Raw genomic sequence first — 15,485 nt, 5'->3', positions numbered from 1 at the left:
ATTAACATAGTCTTACTTATCATAGAATCATAGAATAGTTAGGGTTGGAAAGGACCTTAAGATCATCTAGTTCCAACTCCCCTGCCATGGGCAGGGACACCTCACACTAAACCATGGCACCCAAGGCTTCATCCAACCTGGCCTTGAACACTGCTTGCTCTTTCTTTGCTGCTCCCTAGATTTCGTTTTATATCTGAATTTTACTATATGTGGTATGTTTTACACAGCTCCCAAGTTTGCATTCCTTTACCAGGAATTCAATGAGACTTGATTTGTAATTTTAGCCCTGGCACACAGGTATCATCCTGTGCTAGTACTGTCAAAAGTTTCTAGTGTCATCTGCTGCTTGAACATTTGGAGTCTTCTTTTACAGACCCCTATCTTCAACAGCCTTCAAGCTTCTTTAACATAAATACACTATTAGCACATCCTTGTCATTCCTTTCTATTAAGATCATTGAATTGTTTACCTCATAAAACCAGTGATCCATTAGAAATCCTGTAGATATAATAGATACAAGTGGATATACTGTTTTGGTAATTATTTGCTATTAATTTTGCTGATGTGTCACCAAAATTGCCTCATAACTGTTTTCACACTGAAAGACAAAATAGTCTGTTTGTAGATGTGACAGACTTTATTTGAAGCTTCTGATTTTTTGACTTTTCTAAAGTAAAGAGAGAGCCACAAGATTTGTCCTATAAATTTTATATAGTTTACAGTCTGTGGACCACAACATACCAGAAGAAATTCTGTCTATGGCCATTATCCAGAAATAGATACTTGTACAGGCTGAGACTGCTAGTGAGTGTAATCTAAGAGGACCCATTAAAAACCACGACCTTTAACAAACAAATGATTATTACCACTCGAGTCTTATAACTGATGCCTGACTTTGCAGCAGTTTGAACTTTTCAGTCATCTTAAATGAATGAAGGTAAAAGACCTTATTAAATAAAAAGCTGAAGCAGAATGATTTTGGACATAATTTGAACATACTTTTGGGTTAATGATGCTTACTATATTAATCAGAGACCCTGAAAATCACAGTTGTTGATGCCCAGAATAATTGAAGCATCTCAGCTGGCAGTGTTGATGCTTTTGAATTGTGATATGTGAGAAAGAGATTTTATTTGCGGATAACTTTTCTCATGTTTCCAAGTGCAGTCTGTCATCATTATTTTTTAAAAAAGGCTAAGTATTCCAATTCCATTGTGAGAGTGAAAAAAAAAATTAATTAAGCATTATTGTTGTGAAATCTAAAACTCAATAAATCAGCCAACAGTTGCAACTGATAGAACCAAGTATGTTCTTAACTACTACAACTAGTGATTGCTATTTGTTACTTTGTAGGCAGTGGTAATTCTAAACAAGAAAAGCTATCTCAGCTTATTTAAATAATAACCTACAAGGGCCATTTTAGTGTTGGGTCTTCATATTTTTTCATACCATGAGTGATCACCAGACTTTAGTTAAGATGAACACAGGCTTTGATTGTGCTTTACTGAGAAGGCAAGAGAAAATGCTTTTCATCTCACAGCTTAACAAATTGATTTTTTTTTTCAACAGAATACTGTTGGATCTTGCAGCTTAAAAGCAGTGTGGTAATGTCCCAGATCTATTTTCATTTGCTGTTCTTTAATTGGAATTTGCAGTTTCCAAATGCTTTATTTTTTTTGAGTCTTTTGGAAAGGAAGAAGATTTTATTTATTTTTTTTTCAATACACACAAATGTAAGGATCATATTTGATGCATTATTTCATGTCTGACTTCAACCATACTTCCTCAAAGGAGGTGTGTTTATTTTCTTTCACTTTTGAAGTACTTTGAACTCCAGTTTTAAAATTGAATTGCAATATCACATGAGATCTTGAAATTATTTCTGTTACTTTAGTACTTTTTTTTTAATGTTTTTGTTTAGAGGAGCTAAGCAGGTGATTGAAAACTAAGCTGTGCATCCCATTGATTTTGCTTTGAAATACATGCTTAAATGGGATTCTCATCAGTGCAGGTATCCTCAAAAAATGACATGATTTTTTCAAGTACTTAATCTGCTGGATAAATTAATGGACTTCCATGTGCAGGCTAGAGTGTGTCAAACAGCATGAAAAAAAATAATTTGACAATGTTATTATATGAAATTATCTTGCTGGAGAAGAACATATTTAGGGAAGTAAATTGACAAATGAGCCTTAGCTTTTGTTATGCAGATTTGAGGGACAGAATATATGAGCTGCTTATTACTCTTATGTGCAGTTGCCATAAAGATCTTGACTGTTCTGTTTGGGAGGCTTTTAAGTTTCAAGATTATATTATTTCTCTTATGACTCTGTAACACTTTTCAATTACCATTTCAATTCTTGGTCATCATAAGCCTTAAAATATTATAAATGTTACCTGTAGGTACTTGTTAGAACAATCACTCCTGTAATTTTGTAAGCTACTGATCACTGTAAATACACAGGCCAGCGTATGCTTGAAAGAGAATCTACTATTCAAGAGTGTCCTGGGTTCAGCAGTAGCAGTTATTTTTTCTCTTTCTTGGTAGCTGGTGCAGTGCTGTGTTTTGACTTTTGGGCTGAGAACAGCGCTGGTAACACCTATGTTTTGAGTTACTGCTCAAATGTTTGGTTTGTCCAAGGCCTTTTCTGAGCTCATGCTCTGCCAGGGTGGAGGGGAGGCCGGGAGGAAGGAGAGACAGGACACCTGACCCATGCTAGCCAAAGAGGTATTCCATACCATAGCACGTCATACCCAGGATGTAACCGGGAGAAACCCGGAAGGGCTGGAGCTCTGGGGAGATGGAGGAGGTATCGATTGGTGCTCGGTCGGGCAGGGTGGGGTGAGTTATGGGTCGGAGGCTGGTGAGGTGTTGTATTCTCTTCACTTGTTATTTGCTTTATCATTATTATTTGTAGTAGTAATGGCAGTAGTGATTTGTGTTATGCCTTAGCTATTAAACTGTTCTTATTTTAACCCATGGGAGCTACATTCTTTGGATTCTCCTTCCTAACTCTCCAGTAGTTGGGGGAGTAAGGGGGGGAGTGAGTGCACAAGCTGTGTGGATTGGTTTAAAACTACGACAAAGAGTATTCCAGTTGCAGAATAAAATACAAAACTTTAAGTGGCGGGATCTCAGATTCATAACATCCTGACACAGTGGTCAAGTCTTAAAACTGCTAGAATATATTTTTGCACTATAGGTATAGGGAGTATTCTCAACTACAATTAGTAGAAAATAGTAAAACATTTTTCTGACTATATAGTCATGGCTAGCCGAAATTGGACAAATATGAATAATATTGTATAGGTCAGAGTAAGTTGGGTGAGCTAAAGGTCCCTTCCAGCCGAAGCTGTTCTGTTATTTTATGAAGTCATCTGAAGGCTTTTTATTATTTTTTTATGCCCTTCTTCTGACAAGGCTGGCTCTCTAAGGCTTAGCAGGAGACAGGCCGCAGAGTGCTGCAGAGCATTTATGATGCCAAAAAGGTAAGGCAGATCCATTCATTAGTAGGATTACATGGCTATGTATTTTTAGAACCTTTCTGTAGTTGAAAACAAACTGTATGTAATTTATCTGTGATCCAACAGCTAGCAGAGGCAATGTACCATGCTGTTGACTTTTAGCATGATCGGGTTTTATACCTCCTCTTGCAATGCAGGACACCAGGCTTAGGAGCAAAATACATTGGGCAAGGTTTTCTGGTTGAAGAATGCAGGCCTTTAAGCTGGTGGGTACAACAGCTAAGGATATGAATTTGAAGATTCATTTGTTTCCATCTGAAATAATTTCAGTACCTAAGGAAGCGTTGAAATTAACTGTACCAGAGGCAGATTGTTTTGGTCTAAGACAATACAAAGCTGTTAATGACTTTTAGATTTTATTGGGTTTTTTTTGAGGGTGGTGGAGGTGGTGAATTTGTCTGCCCATGAAGGTCCATTATTCAGTGGCCTAACTATAATTAAAACCCTTCCTATTTTTTCCAGCTATTAATTATCTGTATTTTGTAAACTAGAGAATATACATTTCTCCCTGAAACAGTATTTTCAAGTTGACTTTTAAAAGAATTTTAATAAAAATGTGCTTTGCTGGATATAAACCAAAAATTATTGATAGTGATTTTCATTAATGCTGCTTTGCATATGGCAGCATCTGTCATCTGATGACTTCCTCATAGGCGTACTCATTGACAGTAAAGTAGCAGTTGATACCATTCTGATTTGGCAGCATAATGATCTTAGGCAATGTTGTATTTATATTTAACTACCTTCTTTACCACTGATGAGTATCTGTTGGCTCACCTGCTTACCTGCACATTACTCTGTTGATCTCTCTTCATATCTTGCATCTTGTACTCTTGTATTTGAGTCAGTTTATTCCAAGGACACAGGGTACTTTTCAAGTCATTTAAAAACACAGCGGGAAGATTATCCATATGACAGTTTTATCAATTTTTGTAAAAAGGACTGTTGGGTTTTAACCCCAGCCAGCAACTAAACATCACACAGCCACTCGCTCACTTGGGGTGAGGAGAATTACTCACAGGGATGGGGAGGAGAATCAAAAGGGTAAAACAAGAAAACTCATGTAGGAAGACAGTTTAATGGGTAAAGCAAGACTTGCGCACAGAAGCAAAGTGAAACAAGGGATTCATCCACCACATCTCATTGGCAGGCAGACATTCAGCCATTCCAACATCCCCTCTTTCCTTCTTCCCTCAGCTTTGTATGTTGAGAATGACATTATGTGTTTGGGATATCCCTTGGATCAGTTGAGTCAACTGTCCCAGCTGTGTTCCCTCCAAGCTCCTTGTGCACCCCCAGCCCACTCACTGATGGAGTTGTGTGAGGGGCAGAAAAGGCCTTAAATCTGTGTAAGCACTGTTGAGCACTAACTAAAGCATCCCTGTATTATGAACACTGTTTTCAGCACAAATCCAAAACATAGCCCCATACCACCCAAGAAAATTAACACTATCCCAACCAAACCCAGCACAAATTTTGGGGGGTATGCTATTAAAATGTAGCTGCAAATAGAGATGTACTTGAAGATAGGAGCTTTATATTTAGAGGAGCAGGAAACAATTTTTATCCTGTTTCTGAAAATATGTCTGGTAGGATTTTTTTTGTTGTTGTTGGGTTTTTTTTTTGTTTGTTTTGGTTTTTGTTTTTGAAGCAACAAATGGGTCTGAGAATCGTTTTTGGGTGCTCCTCTGGGGATACAGGAGAACCACTAAACTTTCCAGGTTTGTGGCCTTGAACTGTGTAGTCAGTATGTTTTGTGGTATGTCAAAAGAGGTCAAAACCCACATCCCTACAAAATTAGAAGTTTCTCTTTATGGTGCATTACCTTTACATTCAGATTTCAGAGGGCTTACGTGGAAGCTATCCTCAGCCTTTGATTTAGTGTATAGTAGTTCTCATGTACTTTCAGTGTTGTGCAACTCCATCTGTATCATTCTCACTTGTAACATCATTTCTTCAAAAGTTTGTTTTTCTGTGTCATGGTAACTCATCACACTGTTTTGCACCTTGTTCAGTCATCCAGCCATTGTTCAACATGGCAAAGTTGAATGATTTCCTCCAAAGCAGTTGAGAATTAATGGAAATGGAGAGCCTTTGTTATCTATATGAAGTAGGGGGTACATTGCTGGAAGATTGATGGTATTGTTTGCAAATTTGGAAATGGTTCTTCAGCAAGCCTGTCTGCATTGCACCTGGAGGCAAGAGGAGGAAAAATGCTTTTTAATTAGATTATTTAATTTGCAGGCAGAAGTAACGTGTGCAGAAATAACTTACAACTCCAATTCCTGTGATGCTACTGGAAAAGTTTTGTTGTAAAAGCTACTGCTAAGTTTCTGGGAAGTAACTAAAGTTTTTGTCTTCTAATTGCCTTCCTGTGAAATGAAGGCCTGTAAGACCTCTGATGTCTTGGGTGTCTTATTAGCCAAAGCATAATACTTTCATTGTTTACTTATTCTTCTTGCCTAGTTTTAATTTTCCTGCCTTATTTTTTTTCCTCTCTCTTGCCATATTCCAAATGGGTTAGCTCTGTCTGAATTTCCCAGGATGAGTGTGGGGTTCTTCTAAACCAACTGGTAATCAAGTACTTTAAAACTCTTGGAAATAGCCTTTTATTAGAAGTGTATGCTCTCCTTGCATGCATATGCAGAGCTGGGGAGCAGATCACCTTAAAGCAGGGAAGTGGCTGCAGCCACAATGTGGCTAATTTTAGTTATTATCGAAGAGTTCATGTCTCCATATAATTGTGAATTATAATGTTAGTTGAAAATAAGGACTGCTGTTAGTACAACTTCAATTATTCTTTCTTTTCCTGCTTAACTTTGCTTAAAGTAATCTGAAGCCAGTTCTGTTTAACAGCTTCCTTTCTCTTGTTATTCATGAGCATGGATGAAATGACTAGTTTAAGCATCAGTACTTTGCAAATCTAGTGTTCCAAGAAGTAGGTGTAATGGTCTTGTCTGCCTAGTAAAGTGAGAATCTCCAGTCAAAGTTCATTTTGAGCCAACAGTTACATCTGCATAAACTAGCAGAAGATAAATAGTAGTTTCTTTTACTCTTTCCTCACCAGTTCCTGGGTGACAGAAGAAAGTCTTTCCAGAGCTCTACAATAATTGGTTGTCCACTGTCATAGTGAAAGACTGCTGGTATAGAACTTTATTTTTTTGTAAAAAAGCTGTTGTCAGGAAATTCAGAGTAGAAGAGTGACCTTCCCCAATCTCTTTCCAAATGCACATTATATCCAAGATCTGCTAAGATGATAGGAAAAACAGTGATCAGGTACTTTCTTGTAAAATACACCTATTCTATAGATAACTTCTGAAAATCATTGTCTTAGGGAAGGCAAACATTAATTTATTGTCTATTTGATGTCCCTGCCCATGGTAAGGGGGTTGGAACTAGATGATCTTAAGGTCCTTTCCAACCCCAACTATTCTGTGATTCTGTGATTCTTTCAGAATGTTTCATCTTTGTCTTATGTTTGTGGAGCCCATTTATGACTGTTTCAGCTGATGGAAATGTTCCTGGTACACATCCTGAGGAGTACATTTCAAAGAGTGCTGCAGCACTGCATGCAGATTATCCGTGTTGTTCATCATTTGGCACATTATCTACTTTGCACTAAAATGCTGACAAGTCTTGTTTGGCTTATTCCCCTGGTGTTTTATATTGGTGAAAGGATCTTTGAGAAAATTAATGCCAACTATTTCATTGGCTGAGAAGCTTTCTGCTATATTCGCTGTTTTGTACAAAGACATATGAAGCTGCTGTGCTCTCACAGTGCTTCTGATGAGTTCACTTCCAGCATTGCTGTTAAGAGCCATCTGTGGAAGTCAGGTGTAAGGTGTGCTAGTCACTTCTTAATTTCTGCTCTGTGGATTTAATGGTAAAGCACTTTGCTTGGCAGCATCACCTGTGCTTTCCCCTTTTCCAGTAATGGGATTGTGCCTTGCAAAACACCCAGAAATAGGCACTTTTAAAGTCCAAGCTTTCTATGTGATGTGGCTTTTGCTACTGATTTCTCCCATCACCATAGTACCTTCAGTACCTTCAGTTTGGAGGTACTGTCACCATTCTAAGTTGATGATGGACTTTTTTATTAGCTGATAAGACAGAAGTTAATGTTCTGAATTAATACAGATATGCCCATGAGCATTGAATTAACACATACACACCCCTAGATTCTATAAACAACTCTGAAATTTAATCTCTTGGCCAAGTTGTATGCAGTATGCTAAATACTTATTAAAGATAAGCTGTTTCTACTTTTAGAATAAACATTAAATGGCAGATGCCCACAATTCTAATACCAGATGCCCGTGATGGAAAGGATTTGTGACCTAAATACTCCTGAACAATTTCTTCCCTAAATGCACATTCACAGTGGCATGTGACTTAACTGATCTGGGTAACTGGAGTGGGCTTTGTTATCTCTGCTCATGTTAAGAGAGATACATTGGCAAGGTGGCGTTGATATCATTCTGTTTAACTAGAATATGCCTTGCTGTTTTGAGAGGGAAACCAGTATAATAGGTATGGAGTTACTCTGTTTAGTGAAGTCAGTTAAAACACTGACTTTGGTGTGGAAGCATATAAACCAGTGCTTTAACTGAAATCTGAAAGTACAAAAGAAAAGTATATTTCTCACTTTCCCCATATGGGGAACTCTCAAGTTATTTGGGGTTCCTTCTTATTGTAAAGTGAAAAGGGTTGTACCAGTGCTGAATATATGTAGAATGACTGGATTGTTTGGGGGAGAGAAGGATTTGTGAAGACAGAGTGGATGCAGGAGGCTTGTTTTTGCCTTTCCAACACAACTGAAAGCCCTAAGATTGCTACAGAATTAATTAGAAGAGGTTCTTTTGTACTATGTTATGCATAAAGGCATAGACTGCTTTAATGGTCTCTTTGAGCTTTGTATTCAAACAATCAAACAAAAATACACTCTCCTATTAAATTAGAAGACCTAGGTTACCCAAGATAAAAGAAGTTTCCTCTTGTTTCAGAATGACTTGCAAGCTTTGCCAGTACAGCATCCTATTTTTTCTTCTTTTATATATATATATGCATATATATAATATAATTTGCTTATTTATTATAACTTAAACAGAAATAAATATTTTCTAACAGTTGTCACTTCTCCCTGTCTGAGGCTGTATTTACCTGCAAATGTCACTTGAGACAGGGATCAATATGTCCCAAGCTATGGTGGCCTCTAGTGTTGTTTTATCAGGCTGGTGATAATCAGCTTCAGTTGGTGAAAGGGCTGTGCACTTGTCACTGACCACTGTGCCCCACACTTTTGGGGAAGGTGGACCTACCTTCCACTGTTGGTTGCCCTTGTGATGCTTTTTAAGTGAAGAAAGACTGATGTACAGGTAACTCCAGCTTGATAAATTTTAATATCCATATGGATTCAGATGAAACCTATCAGGCTGGAGAAGTGGATTAGAATCTCAAGAAGTTTTGCTGTGAAGCTCTTTGTGAGTTGTGGTTGATTTTATAACATAAGAAATACAATAAAAGTGCCAAAGCACTATCCAAAGGTACCTGTTGATTTATACAGATTTCTTTGTATTGGTAAATAGATGGGAAACATACAAACATGGTTGTCAGTTGTCGTATCTCTTTTTTCCATTTCCTGTCCTCCTGTCAAGTCTGATTTCTTTCATGAAAGACTGAATATGGTATGGTACTCACTTTAAATTATTTCCTAAATAACTGTTTCTATGGCAGCAGCTGCTGCTGATGGAATTTACATGCAGAGCACTCCAGCGAGGAGATTTACAGAAAAGTCATTGAAAAATGGTCAAGTTTGTCAGCATTTTTATAGCCCACCCACAAAGCAGTTCATTATTCATCTCTTTGCTAGATACTAAAAGTTGTGTTATGACTGGCACAGCTAGCAATGTAATAGAGGAGAAAGAAAGGCCCAAGCTATGTTGGATAGGGTCTTTGCTAATTTGCTTAACCCTTGCAGGATGTAATTTGCTACTTGATATAGTAATGAGACCTCAGTTTGATATTTCTCTCCATCAGATGATTCAGTGCAATGTAATTTTGGGATTATTGCTTGCACAATAAAGCTGAGCTCTTTAGGAAAGCAGTTTTTATTTTTTATTTTTCCCCCTTTTTTAAATGTGAAGACTATATTAGTATACTAATTTTTAAAATATTCTAACTTGGCTTTTGAAAGGGCTTCTAACCTTGTACTCTGAAACCTGCTAACTAAGAAGCAGCCCAGGCATTGTGAGATACAGCTGACTTCCAGGAGCGGTATTGTATATATGCTGAAGGACCTATGAGTAGCTGAAAGGGTTGAGTATGTTTTCCTCATTGTTCTGAAACTTTGTGGTGAGCTTATAATTTTCTCCTGAGTTACTAGTAGTAAATATTGTAATTTCAACTCTAGGAAAAATAAACTTTTACAACAGCCTTTGAAAGTTTGTGATGAAATGAAATGATGGATTTGAAGAACTTCCATAGAAGTTAAAAGGTTTCTCTGCTCCTTAACAATTAACATTTATTTGCATTGTCTTTGACATTCTTCAAGATCTCCAATCAGCAATTGATTTAACCTTGCAGCACATCTGTGAAGAGGGTAACTTTCTTTGTACTGTGGGTATGATACAATACAGATGTCATATGGTACACATGGCAGGTATGTACTTCAAAATAGATTGTTGATATCTATGCCAGAACAGGGAAGAAAACTGAGCTATGTTAGTCCATTCTCTGTAAGCAGAAGCTTTTCCTCATTTTCTCCTTATACTGCCTCGTGTCATTGTTCATTTTGATTACTCAGGACAGGTTGCTGATCAGTGAGTGATTCATTATGGAGTCCAGAAGTTTAGAAGCCATGCAGCACTGGTAAAGAAGTGTCCATAGTGGGATGATGCTTGAGCTATGGAGAAAATCAGCTCCACTCAGTGGCTAATTTTCCTTCCTTGTTAAGGAGCTTCAAAGCCCCTGTTGTTGTGGCCAGGATGAGTGTTAATCTTTTTCATCGCACTGAAACATGAAGTAACACGAGATACTTAATTTATTTCCCCTGTTTTCAAGTGGCATACAGGCCCTTTCTGTATGATGTAAGAATTAAAAGCAGATTTCATATATTTCAGTGAGGAAGTAAACATTCCCAATTTCTTGCTATAAGAGTAGAGCAAATAAAATGTAGATCACATCTATCGATTTTATTTATCCCTTATCAGTCATTTCTGTGAACCAAGGAAAATTGTAGCTATTCTATAAGTCTTGGAGTAAAAATTGACTTTAAAAGCCATCCGACATTCTCTTGAATTTTAATTGCAGGTCATACATTAGGATGATTTGAAATTCAGTTTTGACTTAAACTGAAACTCAAAGTACGCATGACAGCTCCTGGTTTTGAGTTAGATTTTGGGAGGTGGGGGAGAAATCACATAATCCAAATAGCTTTGGGAAATGACATGGCATATAATCAAGTTTCTGACCTTAAAACAGACTTCCAATAGCTATAGGGAGCCTACAAGAGCTCTGAGGAGAGACTTTCTACAAGGGCATGTAGTGACAAGACAAGGCTTTAAACTGAAAGAGGGTAGGTTTAGATTAGATATTAACAAGAATTCTTCACTGTGTGGGTAGTGAAACACTGGAACACGTTGCCCAGGGAAGCTGTGACTGCCACATCCTTCGCAGTGTTCAAGGCCAGGTTGGGTTGGGCTTTGAGCAACCTGGTCTAATGGAAGGTGTTCTTGCCCAAGGTTCCCTGTCTTCAGGGACAGGGTGTCCCCTTGTCCCTAGAGATAATCTAGTTCCCTGGAACTATATGGTTTGGGTTGGAACTAGATGATCTTTAAGGTCCCTTCCAATCCAAAACATTCTATGATTTTGTGAAATGGTCCAAGCATTCTTATTTCCTCTTCTTGTCCACAAAGATCTGAGATTTTTCTTTCATTTTCCTTCTTGCCTGTCCATCTTTGTCCCCCATTCAGTTGCCATACATTACACAGTCACATGTTAAAGAAAAGTAAAAATAATTTCAGATATCCACACTGTACACTGGCTACAGGATATTTTCTTTGAGCAGGGCACAGCTAACATCCTTTTAAAGTAATCAAATCATCTTGCAAATTTAAATGAACACTTAAAGTTCCCTACTGTATCTAACTGAAAATAATATTGATAATTATAGTAATTGTTGGAAAAATTTGGTGGTGGTAGTTTACTAAGGAGATTGTTTTCATTGGTGACTTATACAGTTCAAGCTGTATGTATTAGAGTCATATATAGTTCAGTTCAAGTCACTGAATGTGAATGAAATATGCTTTTTATTGAAATAAGCTTGAATTTTGTGTTAAAAATTAGAATACTTTATGCATACAAAATGGCAACTTGCACCAGCATTCTCATAAAGCCTTTTTAGCTGAATTTAGCTAACTTCAAAGGCAGCATTTTCTGTCGATCTTTGGGAATTACATATCCTTGAATGCTTCCAACTTTGTGAGATGGAAGATTGGAACAAAGCCACAGCACCAGAGTAAATAAGCTAAATGTTAAATATTTTACTGAATAATCTAAGTGATGTTCATTCTTCATGTCCTGAGACAAGGATTTCTTCTTCCTCTGTAATCCATTAGGCTAATGGACATAGATGGCTTCTCTTTGCTTAGGGTTTTGGTCGCATCTTTTATTTCTCAATTTCATCAGTTTAGAGAAAACTTGCAATGTGCAATCCTCACAGTGGCCAAGAATTCTACACCTCTCCCGCAGTCATTACAAGTCTGAGTAACAGCGGAAGGCCAGTTTGTCCTGAGGTTACATACAACAGCCTACATAGGAAGTAACTAATCAAAAAGATGTCTGGCCTTGTCCAGATGTAGTGGTTCAAGTCCAGCCACCAACCCAGAACCATGCAGCTGCTCGCCCACCCCACCCCTCTTCCTCCCCCAGCTCCTGGAGGGATGGGGAGAATGGAAAGAATGTAACTCCCATGGGTTGAGATAAGAACAGTCCAGTAACTAAGGTATAACACAACCCACTGCTACTACCACCAATAATGATAATGATAAGGGAAATAACAAAGGGAGAGAATACAACTGCTCACCACCTGCCAACCGATACCCAGCCCCACCCAAGCAGTGATCTAACCCTTCTGGGTAACTGCCCCCAGTTTATATACTGGGCATGACGTGCTATGCAATGGAATACCTCTTTGGTTAGTTTGGGTCAGGTGTCCTGTCTCTGCTTCCTCCTGGCTTCCTCTTGTCCCTGGCAGAGACTCAAAAAGTCCTTGGTCAGACTAAACATTACTGAGAAACAACTAAAAACATCAGTGTTATCAGCGTTGTTCCCAGGCTGAAAGTCAAAAACACAGCACTGCAGCAGCTACTAAGAAGGAGAAAAATGACTGCTACTGCTGAACCCAGGACACCAGATCATGCAACATTATGAAACTCCATATGAGACCAGATTTTTTTTTTACAGTTCTCAATGCCTGTAAAGCATTTATACATACTAAAAACAGACACGACAAAAAGAAAAGTGACTTGCAATTTCAATAACATTTCACAAAATGCCAAAAAAAAAAAAAGAAAGAAATTTGGAAGAGGTGGAAAAAGAAAAGGCTGAGACTTACTTAAACAGTATCATGAAGGCAGAAATTAGTTTCATTTCTGCAGTACAAATTTCCATGCTTATCATGTGTAATGCTGTGCTGAGGGCAAAAAAATGGTGAATTTTTCAGAATATTATGATGACACCAGAAAAAGCTAAAGATAAGTGATACATTCCAGAAAATCCTACTTTTTATCCTAAAAGCAGAGAGAAGCTGTGATTAAACTCCTGCCTAAGCTATAGATGACCCAGTTAAAGCTTTGTTCATAACAGAAACTGTAACTTTAATCAAGCCTGGCTATAAAATCTAATTATGTATCCATGTGTATTTAAGATTGAGGATGTATTTGTTCTTAGCTGGGGGCAACAAGTTACAGCTTCCTACATACAGTTGTATTTGTGCTTCAGAATTACAATAATCATGTAGTTCTGTTTGTTTTATATTTTAATTGATTAAAAAAATCCTTATGTAAGTCTTCACATGTTTCACCTTGCTATAAACACTTTGTAGCATCATCTTCTATGCATGCAACTTATTTTTCTAAAGATGTGCATCCTGTCGTTTCCTGTAGCTTGTTTTGGCTTTGCAAACAGGGATTTCTTATCACAGGAAAATAAATAGGAGCAGAAGAAACTTCAGATGTAAATAATTCACCTGAAAGTAATTTTTATTATCCTTGTTTCAGTGGAAAATGGAACACAGGATTAGTAGTGGTTAGTAGAAAGTAAAATATTTAACGACTTTGAGAGAATTGAGCTTTCCTGTTTATAAAACACTATAAAAAAAGGAACTTTCAAGGTAAAGTGCATGAGCATTGCCTTGGAGCAAAATTAGTAATAGGATGGAAATTACTATCACCCCCAAAAAATCAAAGTATATCTCTTAATTTACTAGACTCCTAGACCATGGTCTTGGTTGTTCCCCACTGACATTATTAACTTCTTGGAGCAGTCTCACATATTAACCTTCCATGGAAAGAAATTAAAGGTATCAGATTAGAAGTAGTGGGATAAGATTTATATATATATGTGTGTGTGTGTGTATATATACATATATATGCTGGAGGTAAAGATATGAAATGGTTAATTTTCTGAATCAATCAGAAAGCTAACTCAAGTGGAGCCTCAAAACAATACAAGAAAATATGACATCTCTTTCTTTTACCTGCTCCTTGTCCCCAGGGTGTGTTTTGTTTAGTGAAAGTTTTGTGTGTCAGTGAGAGTCCAAGAATAAGGAAGATGGGACAGCTGGAGATAAAGGAGTTGATGCAGAAGAATAATAGCGTGTTCCAGTTGAACAAGTGAATGAAGAAATGATTTTTCTGTGTGTGTGCATGCATGTCTTCCTGCATTCAGAATTGAATTCTTTAATTTTAAGCAGGACTCAAATTGTGATCTGTAGTCTGTAGTTTTCCTACCTCAAGAAATGTTTCATTGTCTCTCATAAGCTTGAAGAGTCTTGGCTTGAAGAGTCTTGACTTGAACCAGCTGATCAGGTGAGAGGTGAGAAATAGCATGCTCTTCTTTGCACGTAATGCTAATTCTGGTGTAAACATATTTCCCTCCATTTCTTTGTCTCAAAACTAGGTTGCTTAACTGTTTGTTTTTTTGTTCTTTATTTTTTTGTGAGGAAGAACCCTGTTATAAATGATGCGGTGCTTTCTGCATGTTCTCCAAATGGCAGGAATTTGGCCAAGACAGCTAAGTGGCTGCTGGCATCAGTTTGTCAAGGAATGGATGATTAGAGAACTTAGTGTGTGATGGCTACTGTGTTTCAGTTGTGCATTGTAATTGGCAAAATGAAGAGGATCCTTAAATCTGTTCTGAATCATAGAAGAGTTCAAATTCTCCTGTAATACATCTGCTGATTTGAGGAGAATAATACGTGGCTGACATCCACTGTTTTTTTCATCTGTGGCAATCTGAACCAAGAATCTGACCTAAATTATTCCACTAAATTATGCACGTGTTTCCGACTTGCTTTGTTGCAGAGTGGAGAGTTGTACATTCTTCAAATGGGGACATTCTTTAAATCAGTTGCTATGTTTATGAAAGTATGAAAAAAAAAATCTCCAAAGCTGTAGAGAAGAAACTAATTTAACGTCTGTGGCACTAGTGACTTTCCAGTTGGAACTGGATGTGCTCTTTTATTCTGGCATTCGTTGTTCTAATTGAATAATATTAAAACTATGTGAATTGCAGTGGCAACGGCAACACATCTGGTGAAAGGTCTAGAGCACAAATCTTATGAGGATGTACTGAGGGAACTGGGGATGTTTAGCCTGGAGAAAAGGAGGCTGAGGGGAGATCTGATCACTCTCTACAGCTACCTGAAAAGATGTTGTAGTGAGGTGGGGGTTGGTCTCTTC

The 15,485-nt window shown here is 37.6% G+C and overlaps 1 protein-coding gene across 4 annotated transcripts in view; it reads left to right on the top strand.

The window, feature by feature from the left end:
• Window positions 1–15,485, top strand: part of RGS7 (regulator of G protein signaling 7) — a 246,072-nt gene that overhangs the window by 18,188 nt on the left and 212,399 nt on the right. Inside the window, exon 2 of one of the 4 annotated variants that reach the window (XM_031046228.1) lies at window positions 13,095–13,111. The exons of the other annotated variants lie outside the window; for them this stretch is intronic. Within the exon in view, the coding sequence (XP_030902088.1) occupies window positions 13,095–13,111 (17 nt within the window). The remainder of the gene's footprint in view (window positions 1–13,094; window positions 13,112–15,485) is intronic. 4 annotated transcript variants of the gene reach the window in all.

Source organism: Melopsittacus undulatus, chromosome 3 (genome assembly GCF_012275295.1).
Source record: "Melopsittacus undulatus isolate bMelUnd1 chromosome 3, bMelUnd1.mat.Z, whole genome shotgun sequence".
NCBI classification, from domain to species: Eukaryota; Metazoa; Chordata; class Aves; order Psittaciformes; family Psittaculidae; genus Melopsittacus; species Melopsittacus undulatus.
The sequence above is the reverse complement of the archived record's forward strand: the minus strand, read 5'-3'. Positions and strand labels throughout refer to the sequence as shown.